A 20645-nucleotide genomic window follows, 5' to 3' on the forward strand; every position below is an offset into this window, starting at 1 on the left:
GGTAATTCAGCGACAAACCACTCCACTCCATCTTGTCGGTTGATGTCCACGCGACCTTGTCCCTTTAACACTTTCCAGGAGGACGCATTACCAAATCAGTCACTACCTTTTAGTTACTTATAGTGAATTCAAAATAAATGAGGTGTGTACTGTGAAATGAGAAATAACCTGTCCTTATTGAAAAATTCTTCTGAAAGTCGTATCATTTAAACGTAATTTTTGGGGTCAGTTCCCGTATCGTCGGTGGGAGATATATCATCGTATTACGTCCTTCCCTCCTTTCAACACTTCCGGGAAGTATGTGATTCTCTATGGGACCGTTTCCGGTTTCGAGCGGAAACTAGAGCTATTCAGAATGATTTGTAAAGTGAGAATAGTAAAAGCAGAGTTTGGACCGAAACAAATTTTAAACTACGTAAAATAAAAGTTTACTTACTAAATAAATCTGTTTAGTTTGTCGGTTTCATCTATTCTGCTTCAAAGTATTAATGTGAATAATGGATTCTTTAAAAAGAAAAGAAAGAAACTCGTTCGAAACAAAATAAACTCAACTAAATGTCACACTAACTTGCAGTTTTCTTTTGTTATTTTTTAAAAAAAATTTTCAACTACGACCATAGAATTAAAAATAATCCAGAAGGGGCGTCATCATATTTAGAATCATATTTGAATACATCGGACTATGTTCAATAATTCTCCCACTATGCCCTATTTTCGCCGGGCGCATTCGTGACGTCGCCGCGCAATGTTGCTGAGATTAATGGGGAAAAAAAAATCATCACATGAATGTAAGGTTAAAAAAAAACAATCTGTTAATTTCTCTAAAATTGTATTGTGCATGCGGAAAAATTGATTGACACAACATAGAAGATAAGTAAAGGGTCATTTAATAAGAGTAATTGAATTAATGAACTTTGAACTTAAAATATAAAACAAATTTAATTTGACATAAAACAGATATTTTTATTACACGTTAAATAATATTTGATGTTTGAAAGATAATAGTCGTTCAAATGTCCCCCACGGCATTGTTTAATCCGAGGTCTGATTTTCATTAGTTCTTTAATTAGATGAGCAAAGTAGGATAAAAAAAATTATTACCCTGGCAACACTAACGAAATTTCCACTTTGTTTCTTCGACAATCTGACAGATGGAAAAATAATTCAATTTTTAAGTAATGCATTTGCTATTTAAACATTCAATTGCTAATTACAAATGAAATGTGATCCTATCATGTTTCTTTAAGATCCTAGCAGTATTTCCACACTTTAAAAGGACACAACACTGCATAGTTGAATTCAAATCAGGAGTTGCGTACTGAGCGACGTCAACAAAGAAACTAATGGGTCAAAATAAATAAATTGTCTATGTTTTTATGAATGTATGTATGTGTATGCGCATGGGTGTATGTACGTGTGTGTGTATGTACATGTGTATATATGTGTATATTTAAATATACATGTGTGTATATATGTGTATGTCTGTATGTATATGAATCAAAATGTGTATCCGAATAAGTTTATATTTTGTTTGTCTGTGCTCTATATTAATTTGTTAAGTATTATAATATATTAAAATGTAATTGCCTAGCTTGGAACGGGGTATGTACCCTTGTTAGCTGGGCAAAGTGAATATGGAATTGTATTTTGATAAAGAGAAAAAAAAAAAATAAAATAAAAAATAAAAATAAATAAATAAATAAAACGTAAACCTACTCATTTATAAGTAGTTTAGTCGCCTTTTGTTTGATGTGCGTATGCGGTTTCTGGACTTTTCTTAATTCTATGACTACGACTAAATTTTATTTTAAAGCGTTCATTATGTAAAAAAAATACTGATTACGTTTTTGGAAATACAAAACATGTAATTTTTTTCAATTTTATTTTATTTTATTTTATGAACATAAAATAACATTTATAATATTAACGTATTTGGCTTAATATTTTTTTCCCTTTTCTTCAAAAACATTGATTTAAAAGAAATGAAGTATAAAAAATAGTTAAATATTTTTATAAAATGCAGAAAAGCAATCAACAATGTAACTCATCTCTTACGGATAATTTCAGTAATCAGTTGACACAGTGCCATTGGCGGGATTTTATTTAAAGCGTTTGCTGTCCAGCTGATCGGAAAAAGATTAATCGTTTCGCCGTCCCACCGCACCGACGCGACGCGCAACGCCACCGGCATCGTGCAGCACAGTGTTACGTTTCATACAAGCTAGACGATAAAAATTCTAAAAGGTCTCGAAACCCACTTGTACCATGTATTTCATCCTGCTATGACGAAAAATTGTGTTGAATATGATTATCATTAAAAAAATGAAATCACGATGGCCCACTGTAATGAAAAGATTAAAGTCTCATGAAATTGAATTTCACGTAGAATTATTTGTTTAAAGAGGAACACATTAGATTATTTTGTTGAAATTTATTCATAACACTAGTATACTTTCCTTAAAACTTATCTTGTTTCGATAAACTCATCTATTTAAAAAATCTCGCGCCTGGAAATTGTTTACTTGGTGTTTGAAAATAATAAGCAAGAATATGAAGCCATTGCAGTAAGTTCCGAAATAAAACCATGCGTGAATAAAGTCAAGCATTTGTTGTTTTATTTAGGGTCAAGGTGCCAACATTGGCTCGGATGGGTACAGTGAATCAAGTACCCTGGGCGCAAAAGTATAATTACTATATTTTGTCTTTAAAAAAGGGTAATCCACTGTCGGCACCTTCAACCTACATAAAAAGTATATTAAAACATGTGTGAACGTTACTATAAAAAACTTTCGAGGAGTTTTAAAAAGAAAACTACAATGAGCATTTTTCTATTTTTTTATTGGAGTACGTAGAACAATTAAAAATAATTGGCGGAAATAAAATAGTACATACAATAAGAAAAACACGTTTTTTTCATGAACCAAAAACAAATACATATAACTTAAATTACATCCTTGATCGTAGCCCGACAATGAGAGAATAAAGCAAATTGTAATAAAAAAAAAAATATAAAAAAAACTTCATTGATCAACGCTTACGGGTTACATACATTTAACAAAATATTTTTACTTTTGAAATTCACATTTTACTGTTAATGATAATATTTTCTGAGTCTTTTGCTTAGTTTTGTCTGGTGTTTATTGTATAATTTCAGTCCATAGTTTATTAGTCTCGACTGTCCTTTTCTCGTTTTAGAAGGTTGTTTATGATATTTTTCTGATATTCTCGTATTGGAGTTTACTACATTTTTTTTCAAGTTTAAGTTTTTTGTCTACAATTACATCAGTGGCTAATTTATCAATACATTTTAAGGATTCAAGTTTAAAGAGTTCAGTTGCATTTACTTTCTTAGTTTGTTAAAAAAGTTCTTTAGTTGCTGTTAGATAGGGTAGGTCATATACTAACGTTAATATTTTATTTTTTTCTAGTCTGTTTATGTCATTTTGATTTCCTGTTCCCCATAGTAGTTGCATATAACATATTTTAGTTTTTACATAGGCTTTGTTCATTAAAAAATTTTCCGTTTTTGGAACAAAGTTTTTTATTTTAAAAAAAAGACTCGATAATGTCGCCATTTTGCTAATTAAATTCTTGATATGAATTTTCCATATCAATTGTCTTTTTATTGTTAGTCCTAAGTAATTAACATGTTCAATTTCAGTTAGTCGTTCATTATTTATGTAAACTTCTACTTTATGGCATTTTTTACTATATACAAAATAGATAATATTGCATTATTTTCATAAAGTGTAAGTAAGATTGTGTTTGTCCATTAAGTCAACATAGTTAGGTCTTCGTTTATGTCATTGTTTGTCAATACACCTGTTTGATTTATATATAACAGTCCAATGTCGTCGCCATACATAATATTTTTTCCTATAAAATTGTACAGTGATAAATCATTAATATATAAAATATATAATGGTGGACCCAAAATAGATTCTTGTGGTACTCCAAAATTTACTGTTTGTATTTGACTTTTTTTTTCATTTACAAAGGTATACTGCTTCTGATTTGTTAAGTATGATTTGAGTAGTTTACATTTTTGAGATTCTACTATTTTATTATTTTATTTTACTAATCAGTTATTTTTTTTACCATGGTCTCAACATGTACCGTATCAAAGGCTTTTTTAATACTTTCGGATGCACCCATTAGTCAAAGCTTGGATAAGTCATCCGAATAAAGTATGACTTTGTCACGCTAGTTATTTTGGAATACTTCCATGACGTTATCGTTAAAGAATTCAAAAGTGAATTTCTGGCGTCTGGCTTGTATGAAAAGAAACACTGCGCCGCGTCACCGCGTCACCGCGTCACCGCGTCACCGCGTCACCGCGTCACCGCGTCACCGCGTCACCGCGTCACCGCGTCACCGCGTCACCGCGTCACCGCGTCACCGCGTCACCGCGTCACCGCGCCGCCGCGCGCCGCGCTGCGCCGCTACGGTCCTGCTACGGTCATCGCGAATGGTGTATGTATGAATTCCGGACGCTTTTGCACGCACATATGTCACTTTTTACCGAGGAATTCTCCCGGATAGAAAGAGCCAATGCCCTTTTGACCATTAAAATTATAATGAATAAAAACATGTATAAAAGTTACGCAGCTACGAGAATAAGTTATGATTCTGAGGATTATAAAACTTACTTTTCCCATAGTTTTGAAAACATCACTATAATTATTCAAAATTAGTTTAGAGCGGATTCTGAACTCTTCCATTCAAATAATTAATTTTTTAAAGATTTTGGTATTTTAGAAGTGTAAAACAAAACATTCTTGGAAAAATTGCCTGCGTCTATATATTTTTTGCACTTACAAATAATGAAACTTTCAAATGTTTAAAAAAATGTTTTTCGAGATAATAAATAAAGACAAAAATAAGATTCCTTGAAGTGTATTTTGTTTATTGATAACTGCATTTAATTCTACGATTTGCAAAGTTTATTGTTTATTGATAACTGCATTCAATTCTACGATTGCAAAATTGAGGGTACTATTTGCAAACCCGGCCAAATCCATCTTCCTTTATTTTGAGCAAATCACAAACAACTCATATAATACTGTTACGATACTCAGTGATACGAACTTCAGCTTTTTTTAAAAACTTTTTATTAAAATCAGTAAGTATTTTATACGTAAGCAGTGATGACATATACGTGATTCTGTCAAGAAACAGTAGTGAAATAATAATTTTCATTTTATACTTTACCAAATTTGCAATACTCAAGTAGAGGTTGCAATGTTTGCAATAAAGCCGATAATAAAGAAGTTAAATCTTACAAATTAAGCCGTATTTTTAACTGAAACAAAAAATAAATTATTGTATTCTGAATACGTTTCAATTAATATCTTACTTTTTTAAATTTTGGACTGCAGGGTTTGCAAGTAGTATCCTCGATTGCATAAATTTAAAAAAAAATACCCCTAAAGGTTTCTTCTAACATAACTAGAGCTTACTGTAATAAAAGTCGTTGCTTCCCAGTAGATATTTATTGAAAAGTTTCTTTGTAAAAACTGTTACAGAATCGTCAACGGATGGGGTCGGACTTGTTTCTTCTGGTTTACTAACGAGCTAATAAATTAGATTAAGGATTATAAAATGATTCACTTTACATTCTGAGGTGTACTGACGGAGATAAGGCATTGAAAGCAGTAAATGTTAATTCTAAAAAACGCAATTCTTTATATAACAAAAAAGGTTTTTTTAAATAAAAAAATATAATTAACAGTTCGTTAGTGCTTAAAATTTTATATGTGCGGATTTAAAAAGAGGCCACAAGACCTTTAAAAGTGATCCCGGTAAGTGGTGGGGGCTTTCAACGTAGAGATTTATTCTTGGAAGATTAAAGTTAACTCAAGAGGACTCCGGTACTGAAGGGACCCACCAAAATAGGAAGCGACGATCACAACTTTTATTTCGAGAACTACGCGAGCGAGACAGTAGCAGGAAAGAGTAACGTCAGCAAGAGAGCGAAATACCTTTTTTACTACCTCTTATAGCCCCTGTGAGTAGCTCCACATATAAGCCGAAATATGTATCTAATGCACTGGAACCTACCGAAAAACGAACACCAAAAACCGTCCTCCCTGCAGAAAAGCACTCCACTTACTGGTGGTTTAACTTAAGCTGGCGCGTTCAGAAAACTCACACTAACGCATTGAAAATCTACAGGATGTTGATTTTAAAAAACGTTGTATTAAATTTTAACCACATGTGCTACCTTTTTTAAAAAAATTCGGTGTTAGATGAGAGGGTTGTGTATAAAAAAATACAATAGGTTAAGAAAATGTAATATTAATTTACTAAAATACTTTGTTTCATTATTTTTAATTTTTCAAATATTTTTTTTAAATGTTGCTAATTATAGTCCTTCCAAGAACAAGAGGCAATTTAAATTTAAAAAAATGTTTTTTTTATGGTTAATTACTCTGAAACTAGAATGCGAAGATGTGAAGATTGTTTTGAGTATATAAATAACAACATTTATTGTTTATCAATGTGTGTAAACATATTTTTTCCGATATAATTTGTACTGTACGTTTTAATAACATTATTTCAATTATTATAATGATGAACACAAAATATCAAATAAAAAACACGCCTGTTTAAAAATAAATACTCTTAAATCTACGACGTTTTAAAAACATTTGATATAACAACATATAACGTCAAGATTTTAAGAATCAGTATTCTGTACATTAACAATGTTTTGGTGTAAGTTTTGCAAAAGCGCCATCACTACATAATCGACCTATTTATTATTTGATTAAATGAAAATACCTACATATTTATAAACCAGTGTTTTTAATCCGTAACTTAATACTCGTACATATTATTATATTTTGACTACTAAGAATCGCAGCGAAATTCAGACGAACGCAGAAGCATCCTGTGTATATTGTATTACCATATCATTAGAACTAATAAAGCAATAGTTATCTACGTCACCCTCATAAGCGCGTCTGAGCGCGAGAGAGACCGAGATTATTTTCAAAATGCGTATGCCGCGCGATGTCATACCATGGGCTTATTCACGGATACTGCGCAATGCGTATGTGTAAGTATAGCGCAAGCGCCAGCTTATAAAAATCCACCAGTAAGTTCGTTTCCCATTTACGTTGTTGGTGAATCAATATTATTTAATAATAAAATAACAAATGTGATCGGGAGAAATAAAAAAAAATATATATACCGACTCTTCTTCCTTTCATAGTTTAACTTTCCTTACTAAACGTAGAAGCATTTATGATCTGTCTTTTTTCTTCAAAATTTTAAACAATTTTGTCGATAGTCCTTATCCATTGGAGCGTATTTCAATCAATCATCCCGTAAAGTCAACACGACAAGTCATTTTTTTAAATAATCCATTGCCCAAAAAAAATATGTTCAAAACTCGTTTATTTATCGTAGCTGCTCCAAATTTAACTTTGTCCCCAATTAGACATTTTTAATACAAAATTTTGTGACTTAAATAAAAAATTTAAACTCTGTAAAAAATATTTTTTATTTATTTATTCATGCTTTATTATGTAAGTTCATAACACCTTAAGAACTCATATAAAATAATGTAAGCATTATTGTTGAAAGGAGAGTTAGAGCGGGCAGCAAAATGAACGGATAACTAAACACAGTAATTGCCAATAAAAATAAGTTAATCAAAGCTAAACTGGCAGTGCACAATGTAGTTTTAGTCTCAAAACTTATGTTTGGAATTGAAACATGGAACTGGCAGAGGAAGGATGAAAGTCAAGTGAACACGGTTGACATGCGATCTTTTTGACAAATGTGGGGGAAATCAATGTATGACAGGATTACGAATGATGAAATCCAGCGAGAGTGTAAACCTTAGTCAAGTTTAATTGATAAGATTAAGAAAGGGCTTTTGAGATGGTTTGGTAATGTAGAACGAATGGACGACGAAAGAATGGTAAAACAAGTATATATGGCAAAAATGAACGGTAGCGCGAGACGAGGACGACCAAGGAAGACGTGGCTTGATTAAATAAACCAAAATCTTAGGTTTGGTGATGTCAAAAGCACCAACCAAAGGGCATGTATGATAAGATGTATAAATATGGAAGAAGCTAGGAATGTATGCCAGGATAGACGTGTGTGGTAGGTAGTAGTAGCACTATTTTTTATCAATATTTCTCAAGAACATATTTAAAAAAAAATAATTTTATAAAATTCAATTCCTTCTATTTATTTTGTTTCTTGAGGTTACTCATTGCACAGCTTCAATCCCTTGTACAATGAGTTTAGAGATTATTTGTTTCTCCTCATTGGTAATCTTATCTTTTATTATCTCTAGTATCATATGTACCTATGACAAATGACACATTTGTCAGTGTGTTTTAAGTTTGTGTACCTTTAATTATGTTCATGTTATTATCATATCAACATTTTGAATCGGTCAATTATAATATGAAAAACTCTCTCCTCCACTCTATTTTCTCATCCCTTAGCCTTTATGTTGTTGTATTATGTATTTTTTTTTCTTTACTGTGTAACATGTTCTTTCAATATATTTGTGAAAAACTTTAACTGGATATTGGTACTATTTTTTATTTGACAACTGTTGTTTTTCCTAAATAAGTAAAAAAACTATTAAAAAAATAATCGGCATGTTAAATATTATATCTAAAATAACATCTTAATGTTATTTAAAAAAAAAGTTTTTTTCAAAATGCCTTTACGCCCCTAATGGAATATAAAAGACTTCGTTGGTACATTGATCGCACCGTATCTTGATATTTTTTTGTCAAATGAAGGTACGATTATTAGTCTAACGCTTCAGAAGCCAGTCCAGAGTCTATGAAACATTGCATAGTAAAAACATATTTTTTGGAAAATATTTCGTGTCAACCATGTTGGCAATCGAACTCAAGACTTCTTCCCTGGCAGGCAAATGCTCTGACCATTAGACCACGAAGTGTTTTTAAAGTTATTTACTAGGAAAAAGACAATGGATCCTGTTAACTACACACCAAAATAAAACAGGGACGAGTTTGAGTTTGAGTATCGTCTATTGTCTTGTTAACCTTAATAATAAGTTAAGGACGCTATCTTTGTTTACTTTTTTATATTTTACTTTTTGTGCTGTTAAATGTTCACTTAATTGCCATACTTACTAGTTTTTTGCTCAATGTATTAATATTGCGTTTCTTAAAATTATTTTTTATTATTAACTTTTTAAAATCATTCTTATGTTGTTGAAATTCCATTTGTCGATGCGTTTTGAAGCTGCAAGACTTTTTGTGATATAAGCTATCATATTATTTTTATCACATTATGTAAATGTCATTAACTATCAAATATCTAAATTTAGTAAATGGGTTATATTATTAATATTTAAAGCATTAACTTCGTGGTCCAACATTTTAATATTATGTTAATAAAATTTGTATAAAACCACTCACTGACTTATCTGTCTACCGGTTCCGAGACGTAACCCGTCTCTTCGTCAGGACAACAACACTACACATGTTGGTGCATGTTGGTGTAATGTTGTTGTCCTGACGAAGAGACGGGTTACGTCTCGAAACCGGTAGACAGATAAGTCGGTGAGTGGTTTTATACAAATTTTATTAACATAATATAAGTAAATGGGGTCTAGAATTTCAACCGTCCATGCGCTCAGTAGCTGCAAGACTTGTTGCTATCTAAATTCTAATTTTATAAATTTGCTTTTTATTTCGTTTTTAAAATATCACATTAACTCTAAACATCATTGTCAAATATTAAAAAAAAAAAAAAATGTAAATAGGGGCTAGATTTCTTATTGTCCATGCGCTCTGTAGCTGCAAGACGTTCTGTTATCTAGCTCATATATATCATAATTGTAATATATCATAATTGGAGACGAGGAACTAGAATCCCAACCGTCCATGCGCTCTGTAGCTGCAAGACGTGTTAGGATATTTATTTATTGTACAGCGCCCTTGAGGCGATTTTCACAAAAATGGCGCTATATAAATTATCCAAACGTTATTATTATTAGGTGGTGATAACAACTATTTTAACAGCTATTCAAATTTTGTTAATCATTTAATAGAAAATAAACATTCCTTTGATTTAAAAGATAATGTAATAAAAATTAATATTGCACCTTAAGACCATAAACATGACAGACTAGAAATTTAAAAAAAAGATAGATTATAAAATAAACCCGACGCAGAATAACTTCATGAACAGAAAACCCAGGTGCATTCAGACTCCATTACCATACCCGTTATAATATTTTTACTAATGACTTATTACGAAGGATGGGACACTAAAAATAATATGTACACAATACTTAAACTCATTAAAATAGCATTATATCTACTCATTAGTTAACCCGAAAAAAAATTGTTAATGATCCTTGAGATAAAAATAATTTTATTTAATTTACTTTCATATAATTTTGAATTCTCTATCCTTACCTCTGTTTTGTACAAATACGTTGAACTCCTTAATAAAAATACCAGTCTCGAAGATGTCGCGAAAGCGATGAAACCGGTCACTGGATATTTCAAATTTGTCGACTAAAGTATCACACGTCTTTTATTTATATAATAAATTACAATGAACTTCCATTAAGAATTTTCACTTACAAACTTTAATGTTTAAAAACGACTTACATAAATATAATTTTGTTTTCAAATGTATCGCCAGAATGGACAATATTTTCCATGGCACCCTTTACTGTTCTTTTAAAATATAGCAAAGCATAAAAAGGAAATTCTTTTTTAAAAAGGCATGACAGCAAAATCGTTAAAGTAGACGCTGTACGCTTTGTACCGTGATATAGGCGGCGCGGCGCGGCGGTGGCGGTGCATAAAGAGCTTTACTCGCTCAAATAAATACGTATAGAAAATCTGGATAAAAAGGAAAGCAAAATGATTTTTTGTTATAAAGTATTTATTTTAAACGTTCATTCCGTAAAACAAACCACCGAACTTAATAATTATTTTTTTATTTACGAAGATACTAGTACTCATATTTAAAAATTGTTATGTATAATTAATATACTTGTTAACGCAAAAAAAAAATTCTTCGAACAAAATAATTATTGAAATGGATAAAATACGCAATATTTTCTCTGTGTTGACGCGGACAAAAATTACGGTTCTGTTTGTAAATTCAATCTAGAACCCTGAACAAACGCTTTTGACTCGACGGCTGCTCTCGGGTAAAAATCCGTTAATCGGATCGAGTGGAGATAAGTTCGCCTCATTGTGTAGTAGTTGACGTATTTGCCCACCATTCTTGAAATCCTGTATTCGATATCTAACAGGGTGGACGTAAAATATAGGTTTTAATGGTTTTTTGAACTGCAGTATTTCATAATTACTGGAATGACACCTGAAGCGTTAGACTGATTCCTTACCTTCATCTGACAGATGATCGACCTACACTGAATTTGGGTTACGAATGCATTTCCCTATGCACTACTGGGTACGAAAAGGTGGTGATGAAGACGATCATACATATATATGTATTTTTAAGAGGTAGAGAAATATTTTTGAATCCAAAAATATGTAGGTCAAAGCATTTACAGGACTTGAGACCTGTCATTGGTTAAAAAATATTTTATTCGGTACGTAACATTTACAAAGAAATTTTTTGTCATTTGATGAATTTTAGTAAGTCCTTGTATCTACATTTTGATCCACACTGAAGTTCTTAGTAAATAAATAATTGTAAATATACCTAAAAGGCTTTCAAACAGATAGTACCAAAAGTTATAATTATCTTTGAGAGACGCTCCTAAAGAATACGATGCGGGTCGCAATGTTCAAGACATGCTGTTTAACATTCATATGTTTGAAATAATTTTGACGTGGCCAAAAGCATTAAAGCTGAATATGTTTTTGTAATATACGTCGCGTCATTTGCAATGATTAGGTTGTTGCCACTATTAAAAAAATAATTTAATTTTACTATCTTCCCGAGTGTGCGTATCGAGAAGTTAAAGGAGTCGGCTTTGTAATCGCTCTGTTGGTAAATGCAGACGATTGTTCAGAACACGGTCTTGCTAATCGTCAAAAGTCATATATATAATCATATTCAGGTGAGCATTTTTTGCTTGAATTTGGATTTATTGGAGTTTATAATTGCTTTAAAGTGTATACATACTCGTACATATAATTCTTCGGTACGTGTGATGTCACTGAACTCCTAAACGACTTAACCGGTTTACGTGCGGTTTTCAGCGAAATGTAGACTTTTGCGCTGCGCGTGTTCGTAGATATTAAAATAAAATAAAAGTATCTATATTATTATTGTAATAAGAATTTGTAAAAAATAAGTTAGAAGCATAAATCTTTTTTTCATCTTTCTACCAGGGTTGCATTCGACGAAAATGCAAATGCAAAAAAATGGAAGGATGTTGTTTTTTTGTGTTTAACAAAAGTTAGTTTTTGAATGTTTACAAACAAAGTTCGCTTTTTATAGATCCCAATCAGATTATTTCATTACATTCCTAATAATTTCTTCCCATTTATTTATTTTCATTGGATTTTCGGCAATACTAAAATCATATTAACAGACATTCAATACATTTTTGAAAATCGCATTCATAAAGTGCATCTCTGTTGGTGAGAAGTGCAGAGTTCGATTTTTGCAAAAATAATTTATATCTGAAAATTAATTTGCGATGTTTTGGAGTTCAACCATAAACAAGTACCTAGGTACCTATTTATCTAAAAAAAATAATTCAAGTTAATAGCAGGCAAGCCAACATTTGGGCAGGACAACGTCTGTCGGGTTCGCTAGTTTAACGAATAAATGTGAACTATTTTACGAAGTAAAGAACGCGAATTAAAATTTCGGGGTCATTCATTGGTTAGATTCGATCATATAACGTCGAGAAGACAAGTCGGTAGAACATTCCGAGGTAGATAAAGATAGTACAGAAGTTAATTCTACCTCTCGATTTGTAGGTACAGATGAATATAGCGTTCATAATCGCGGCACAGAGGTCACAGGTCACGCGACCGAGTCACGAGCCATAAGATTCACCCGAGTACTGCTGAACGTAATCCTATGCGTCTCGAAAGCCGGTTTTGGCTAATTTTATTCTGAAAACGGTCCAAAACTCGTTTAAATGGCTGAAACCGAAACTTAGACTTTGTCCGTCACTATTTGACATGCAAATATGTGTCATAATAAATATGCTTTCCTTTTCATAGACAGTACATTGGCATCTCGATTATTATGAAATGTATGATTCGATAGCGCCATACTGGTATTTCGAATTTGAAACTTCGGTGCGTGTTTTTTTCTTTGTCACGCCAAATTAGCATTTAGAGTGAGTTGACGTTGGGGCGACACTTGTTAAGTCACAAACATCCACGGAATGACAAGCTAATACTGTCACTACAATACGGAACATACATACATCGGATTCCGTCCGACATTATCCGAAATAGCGCTAATTAAATATGTTTTTGTGTCCCCTAATCTAAAATCATTCAATTTCATTTACTAAGTGAGTCAGTAAGTAAATTATATAATCCAACATTCATTCTTTAATCAAAAGAAACTGTAATGCATCACATTTTAAGAGTAAAAGCGTAGGTGCATTCAACATATTACGACAGAGATGGAAAACATTTGTATATAAGGGATTATGGAAGTCTAGGCTTACTGGGCGGGGACATGACCTATCGTCAGCTGATTTGAGTGGCCATTTTACACACTCTGTAACATTTACCATTCTGCATATGTTTGATCATCCATATTTATTCATTTCTTTCATCCGTTGATTTTCGTGAAGTTTTTTGGAAAAACAAAAATCAACTAAAAAATATATTAACACTATGAAGAGAGGAGAGGAGATGGGAAGGAAAGAAGAAGGAGAAAGGAACAACTTAAATATTTAGATAGTGATATTTCAATCTAGATTTAATTTGATTTATTTATACATATTGTGGCGGGTCGACAACGACGGCACGAGCCGAACATTGCCGAACGCCGACGTAGAGCGTACGAACGGGCCAAACCGGCTGAGAGAAAACTACCGGATTCCGACCTCACCGCACGCGTCTTCGAGGCACAAAATTACCGCCAATTTAGATTTACCAACTTCATTTTATTTTGCCTAATATAGTTATTAGAATCCTTCTTTCAATGTGTTAGCTTCAGTAGTTTAGTTTCGTGAATAAATCTTTGTGTAAAACGTAAGTACCCTGTTTTACTTGCTCTCATTCTGTGCACCCACATAACTTTGTACATCACAAAATTAGGCCACCAACTAGGTGCCTACATAAAGGTGGTAACAACACCACAAAAGTGGTATACCCCGACGTTTGAACACGAAAACACAACATTAAACAATCAATCACGGTGACCCCATTCAAATTCCATAAAAATTGCGCAAAATTTCAGACAGAAATATCTTCGCTTGACAAAATTGTACAACAATTACTTTTTTTCGGTCGGTACATGAAAAATTTAAAATTTCATTTTTAATTGGATTGCACTTTTAATTTATTTGTAATTAATCAAGGTTAATCTATTTCAAGGTTAACTTATTGTAAGGTTAATTAATTTAGTATAATAGAATTATATTATAATAATTATAATATATAATAGAATTAGATTTTTCAAAGACCGAGCGAATCGAGTGAATTTTTCTGTCGGTAACAATCTTCAATGTAAATGTAACTAATGTAAATGTAATTAATGTAACTAGTGAATTGATTAAACTGTGATTAATTTCTTAACAATATTACTCGGCCGGGATTAATTCAAACAGGTGATTCATAATTTAACTAAAATTATTATAAACAAACATAATATAATACGTTCGAGCGACTCGCTCACCAAAAATCGCACGCCGAGTAATACATTCCTACAACACATATAAATTTTATTTTTTTTATTTTTCTTGAGTCGAACACACAAACAATTCACACGAACATTTACATAGGGTGCCAGATTGAGTAGAGGTACTTACAGGGTACCGGAAAATAATTGTTATTTATAGTTCTTAAATTTTTTTTTTTTTTTTTTTTTTTCAAAAATCCGGTACATAATTATTTTTGACAAATATTATATGGCGAGACAAGCGTGACGTAGGCATCCGAAAGTTTTCTCCTTGTGAACGCACTGCGGGAGTAAGTTTTTTTTTTACCAGCGAAATCTATCGGAAATATTTTTCAGCTGGCGCAGTCGTTCACAATACTTGCAATTTGTAAAATTTTATTTTTGTAAACAACTTGAAACTATCAAACAAACAGAGATTCGGGCGGCTAAGCCGACGAATGTTTAACTTAGTACGTGGACATTAGTATCCATACTTTTTTTCTATATACATTATATTGTGTGACTGTACTATATATGTTTATATTTTTAACCTAGGCTATGCATGTTATTATGTGTTACAGATTTGAAGTTTTACCATAAACATTTTTAAACTTGATATATTGTACAACGGACAATCAAAAGGAATATTAATATTGAGGGGACCACTCAGGCTTGGAGAATACAAATACCTAATAGTTGGAAAATGTGTTCCGCCGTATGGTAAAATAATTATTTAAATTTTCTGTTTTTAATTTTCTTTTCTATAACTTGCACAGTACATACATAACAAATAGTGACTCTGACATTTAAAAAATAAATATTTTTGTTTGAAATTTAAATTTAAATTTAAATTTAAATCTAATAATTCAAACTTAACTTTTTAATACAACTACACTCATTATTGAATACTTTTATTTCAATATTTTAACTTATACTGTAATCATTATTACATACATTTTTCTGAATTTTTTTTTAAAAACGAATATTTTTAAACTGTAAACAATGGCTAACAAGGACAACACTGACTTGACAAATATCAACACAGCAAACAACATGTTCCACACGGATAGGATTAGCGTTAAACTACCACAGCTATGGGTGAACAACATCGAGCTTTGGTTTAAACAGATAGAAGCACAATTCGAGTTGGCAAACATAGTTTCAGAAGACGCACGTTATAGTCACTTAGTGTCAAAACTTGAACAAACGCACATAGAACAAGTTTCAGATATTTTACTCATGGAACCGAACCGAGCAAAATATACGAGGCTGAAGGAAGCTATAATCCAACGCATGGGCTGTCCACAGGACAGAAGGAGAGAAAAACTGTTTTCTTCCTTACAGCTTGGGGATCGAAACCCATCCAGCCTACTTAGAGAGATGCGGACGCTAGCAATAGGTTTACAAATAGACGAAACGACGTTGCAATACTTGTGGATACAACAACTGCCCAAGACGATCCAAGCGCATTTAGCCATAAGCGAAGATGACTGGGATAGGCAAGCGACGATAGCAGATCGCCTAATACAGGTGTACACACAGGATAATGTAGCGGTAGTAGGTACCAACAATAAAAATAACATTTGTAGTTTAGAACAGTCCGTACAAGCTCTAACCCATAAGGTAGAGAGTTTATTTCACACAATCAACAAACAGCATAGTCACAACAACAATAACAATAGATTCAAACACACAACAAGTAACAGCAGTAACAATTTCAATAACAACAAATACAACAACAATTTCAACAAAACAAGCTATAGGGCCAACGGAAATAACAAGAAAACTATTCTTTGTTACTTCCACACAAAATTTGGCGATCAAGCTAAGAAATGCGTCACACCATGTGAATTTAAACCGCATCTAGCTTCAAAAAACTAGATGGTCGAATCATAGCGGAGGCGGCTGATTCAACCAACACAACACGTCTCTTTGTTAAAGATCGTGATACCGGTGTGGCATACCTCGTTGACTCCGGATCGGAAATATCATTAATTCCTAGATCTTTACACAAACGCCATGGAGAAAAGTCTAAGCTAATTCTCTATGCAGCGAACGGGACTACGATCCAGAATTTCGGAGTTACCACGGTAACACTGAATCTGGGATGTAAACAAATGTTTACATGGAAGTTTATAATAGCGGATACGACACGCCCTATTATAGGAGCAGATTTTCTCCACAACTTCCACCTGTTAGTAGATGTTAGGAACAAACGGTTAGTAGACAATACAAACGGCAAGATAGTCAGAGCATTTGACATCTCCACAAACAACAACATAACATGTTCCATATCATTAACAGACAAAACCAACATTTACCACTCACTCATATTGAAGTATCCACAACTAGTAGATATCAATAAACCATACGCAGGGCTGGATAAACACAACACAATCCACCATATAGATACCCGTGGCAAACCCGTTATGTGTAAGACTCGTCGGCTGTCCCCAGAACTACTGAGGCAGGCGAAGCAAGAGTTCGATCACATGGTGGCTCAAGGTATTTGTAGACCCTCCAAGAGTGAGTGGGCCTCTCCATTGCATATGGTGAAGAAGAGCGATGGTACTTATCGCCCTTGTGGCGATTACCGTAGCTTAAACGCACAGACGGTACCTGATCGTTATTCCTTGCCACATATCCACGATATATGCAATGACTTATTTAACTGTAAAATTTTTTCCAAAATTGACTTACAACGAGCATATCACCAAATTCCAATTAATGAAACTGACAGTAAAAAGACAGCTATAACCACACCATTCGGGTTATTTGAATTTGTAAGAATGCCATTCGGACTATCATGCGCTGCACAAACATTCCAACGTCACATCAACGAAGTCACAAGAGGTCTAGAAGGAGTACACGCATATATCGACGATATATTGATCGCTTCACCAGACGAAGAAACACATGTGGAACACTTAAAAGCTTTGTTCCAGCGACTTCAAGATCATGGAATGGTGGTAAACCCATCTAAATGCGAGTTTGCCAAGAAAACACTGTTATTTCTTGGTTATGAAATTTCGGCTGAAGGCATCGGACCCTCGCCAACAAAAGTGGAAGCCATCACGAACCTCAACAAGCCAGAAACCATTAAGCAGTTGAGAAGATTCTTGGCCATGGGAAACTTCTACCGAAGATTCATACCACGAGCAGCACACAAATTGATACGACTACACGATTACCTCAAGGGAGCAAAAAAGAATGACAACAGAAAAGTAGAGTGGAACGAAGTCACTACACACGATTTCGAAGAGGTCAAGAACTCGCTGATCAACGCCACTAAGCTTAGCTACCCAGAGGAAAGCAGCAAGATGTCAGTGTGGACAGACGCCTCAGATTACGCAATCGGAGGCGTGCTACAACAAACCACAGACGGCATCAACTACAAACCGATAAGTTTCTTCTCAAAAAAGTTGAACAAGGCTCAGTGTTCATATAGTACGTACGACAGGGAACTACTAGCCATTTTTGAGACTGTAAGGTACTTTCAACATTATCTGGAGGGCAGAGAATTCTGTATATACACGGACCATAAACCACTACAATTCGTGTTTAGAAGGAAAAGTCACGACAAAGAAAGCCCCAGACAACTCAGATATCTAGACTACATCTCACAGTTCAGCACGGACATCAAATACATAAAAGGAGAAGACAACGTCGTCGCCGATACCTTATCAAGAATCGACATGATCGAACAAGAGGCAAACATATCGTTCGAAAAGATCCATAAAGAACAAAGGCAGGACAACGAACTACTCGCACTCTTGGACGACAAGAACACTGCTCTGAACCTGATCAAAACCAACATGCAGGGACAAGAAATCGTCTTCGATCTCAACAAAGGCAACATGCGACCGTACATCCCAAAAACGCTACAGAGATCTTTCTTCAACCAAGTGCATAACCTCAACCATGCAGGAGCCGACGCCACGACCAAGACCATCAGTCAAAGAGGCGTCTGGAAAAATATGAAAGCAGACTGCGCAGCTTGGACGAAGGCCTGCATACCCTGTCAGAAGAGCAAAGTCAACAAACACACGAGGACACCGATCATCAAGATCGACATGCCGAGACAGAAATTCTGCGTGGTCCATGTCGACCTCATCGGACCTTTTCCACCATCAGAGGGACTGAGGTACTGCCTCACATGTATCGACCGATACACTCGATGGGCGGAAGTAATCCCTATCGCAGATATCCAGACCCACACAATCATCAGAGCCATCTGGGACAACTGGATTGCGAGATACGGCGTACCGGAGAAAATTATAACTGATCAGGGTAGGCAATTCATGTCTACGGACTTTAACTTGTTTTGTTCCAGATCAGGCATAGCACACTCCAACACGACGCCTTACCATCCACAAAGTAATGGCATGATCGAGCGATTTCATAGAACGCTGAAGACGGCCATTAAAGCTCACCACCCTGTTCCGTGGACAAAATCGATCAGCACCATACTACTCGGACTGAGGGCCACACTGCGCACGAATGCAGAGCACTCAGTAGCAGAGATGCTGTATGGGTGCAAACTAAAGTTACCAGCAGACATCCTGGAGCAGACGAACGACTACATTGACCCGGACTCCTACACTAGGCAACTGGTAAATTTCATGCAAAACGTCAAACCAAGGCCAGTCGAGCACCACAATAAAGGTAACGTTTTCATCCACCCGGAACTAAAGAGAGCCACACACTTGTTTCTGAGGGACGACAGAGTGTACAAACACCTGATGCCGAACTACAAGGGGCCCTACAAGGTCATCACCAGGGCGGAAAAGACGGTAACACTGGACGTGGATGGCGAACATAAAAAGGTTTCGCTGGACAGGTGCAAGCCGGCGTTCCAGACAGCGGAAGAACGAGCCAGTCCAGCAGAAACGGAAACACCAACAGAACAACCGGCATACACAACGCGTAGCGGCAGGAGGGTGATACAGCGTCAGTTTTGAAAAACAGATTTCAAAACTTGGAAGGGGGCTGTGTGGCGGGTCGACAACGACGGCACGAGCCGAACATTGCCGAACGCCGACGTAGAGCGTACGAACGGGCCAAACCGGCTGAGAGAAAACTACCGGATTCCGACCTCACCGCACGCGTCTTCGAGGCACAAAATTACCGCCAATTTAGATTTACCAACTTCATTTTATTTTGCCTAATATAGTTATTAGAATCCTTCTTTCAATGTGTTAGCTTCAGTAGTTTAGTTTCGTGAATAAATCTTTGTGTAAAACGTAAGTACCCTGTTTTACTTGCTCTCATTCTGTGCACCCACATAACTTTGTACATCACAAAATTAGGCCACCAACTAGGTGCCTACATAAAGGTGGTAACAACACCCAAAATATTATATTATATTACATCCTTTTTTTAAACACTTTGCCCAACAAGAGTACATACCTCGTTCCAAGTTAGGCGATAATATTTTAATAAAAAATAATTATTTACAAATCAAAAATAAAGAACAGTCTTATAAAATATAAACTCACTAGTTAACACATATTGATACACACACTTACACATATATATACATATACATACACACATACATACATACGTAGACATACACACATACATATACCCATGCGCATACACATACATACATACATACACACATACATATAATATACAAAATTTAATTAATATAAATATGCGAAACTTTATGATTGCCTTTTGTATTTTTTTCATTAATTTTTGTTTTTATATTTTATTTTCAACATCCATGCAAATAAGAAGGGGCGTCTCTAATATAAGTGGGTAGATTGTTCAACAATCAAGCAGCTAGAACTGTAAAAGAGGAGGCAATAGAGTAATAGCGGTGAAAGGGTAATGAAAGGGTT

At 34.2% G+C, this 20645-nt stretch overlaps 1 protein-coding gene across 1 annotated transcript; it reads left to right on the forward strand.

Annotated features, from left to right (window-relative positions):
- Positions 1 to 14482: 14482 nt before the first annotated feature.
- LOC148281753 (uncharacterized) lies at positions 14483 to 20043 on the forward strand. The gene is made up of 2 exons (XM_088226190.1): positions 14483 to 15516; positions 19130 to 20043. Exon 2 carries the CDS (start codon positions 19182 to 19184, stop codon positions 19755 to 19757), a length of 576 nt encoding a protein of 191 aa, XP_088082316.1. The 5' UTR covers positions 14483 to 15516; positions 19130 to 19181; the 3' UTR covers positions 19758 to 20043.
- Positions 20044 to 20645: the final 602 nt, after the last annotated feature.

The sequence above is a fragment of the Micrasema longulum genome, unplaced genomic scaffold, assembly GCF_059751315.1.
Source record: "Micrasema longulum isolate JH-2025_06_02 unplaced genomic scaffold, ASM5975131v1 h1tg000414l, whole genome shotgun sequence".
NCBI classification, from domain to species: domain Eukaryota; kingdom Metazoa; phylum Arthropoda; class Insecta; order Trichoptera; family Brachycentridae; genus Micrasema; species Micrasema longulum.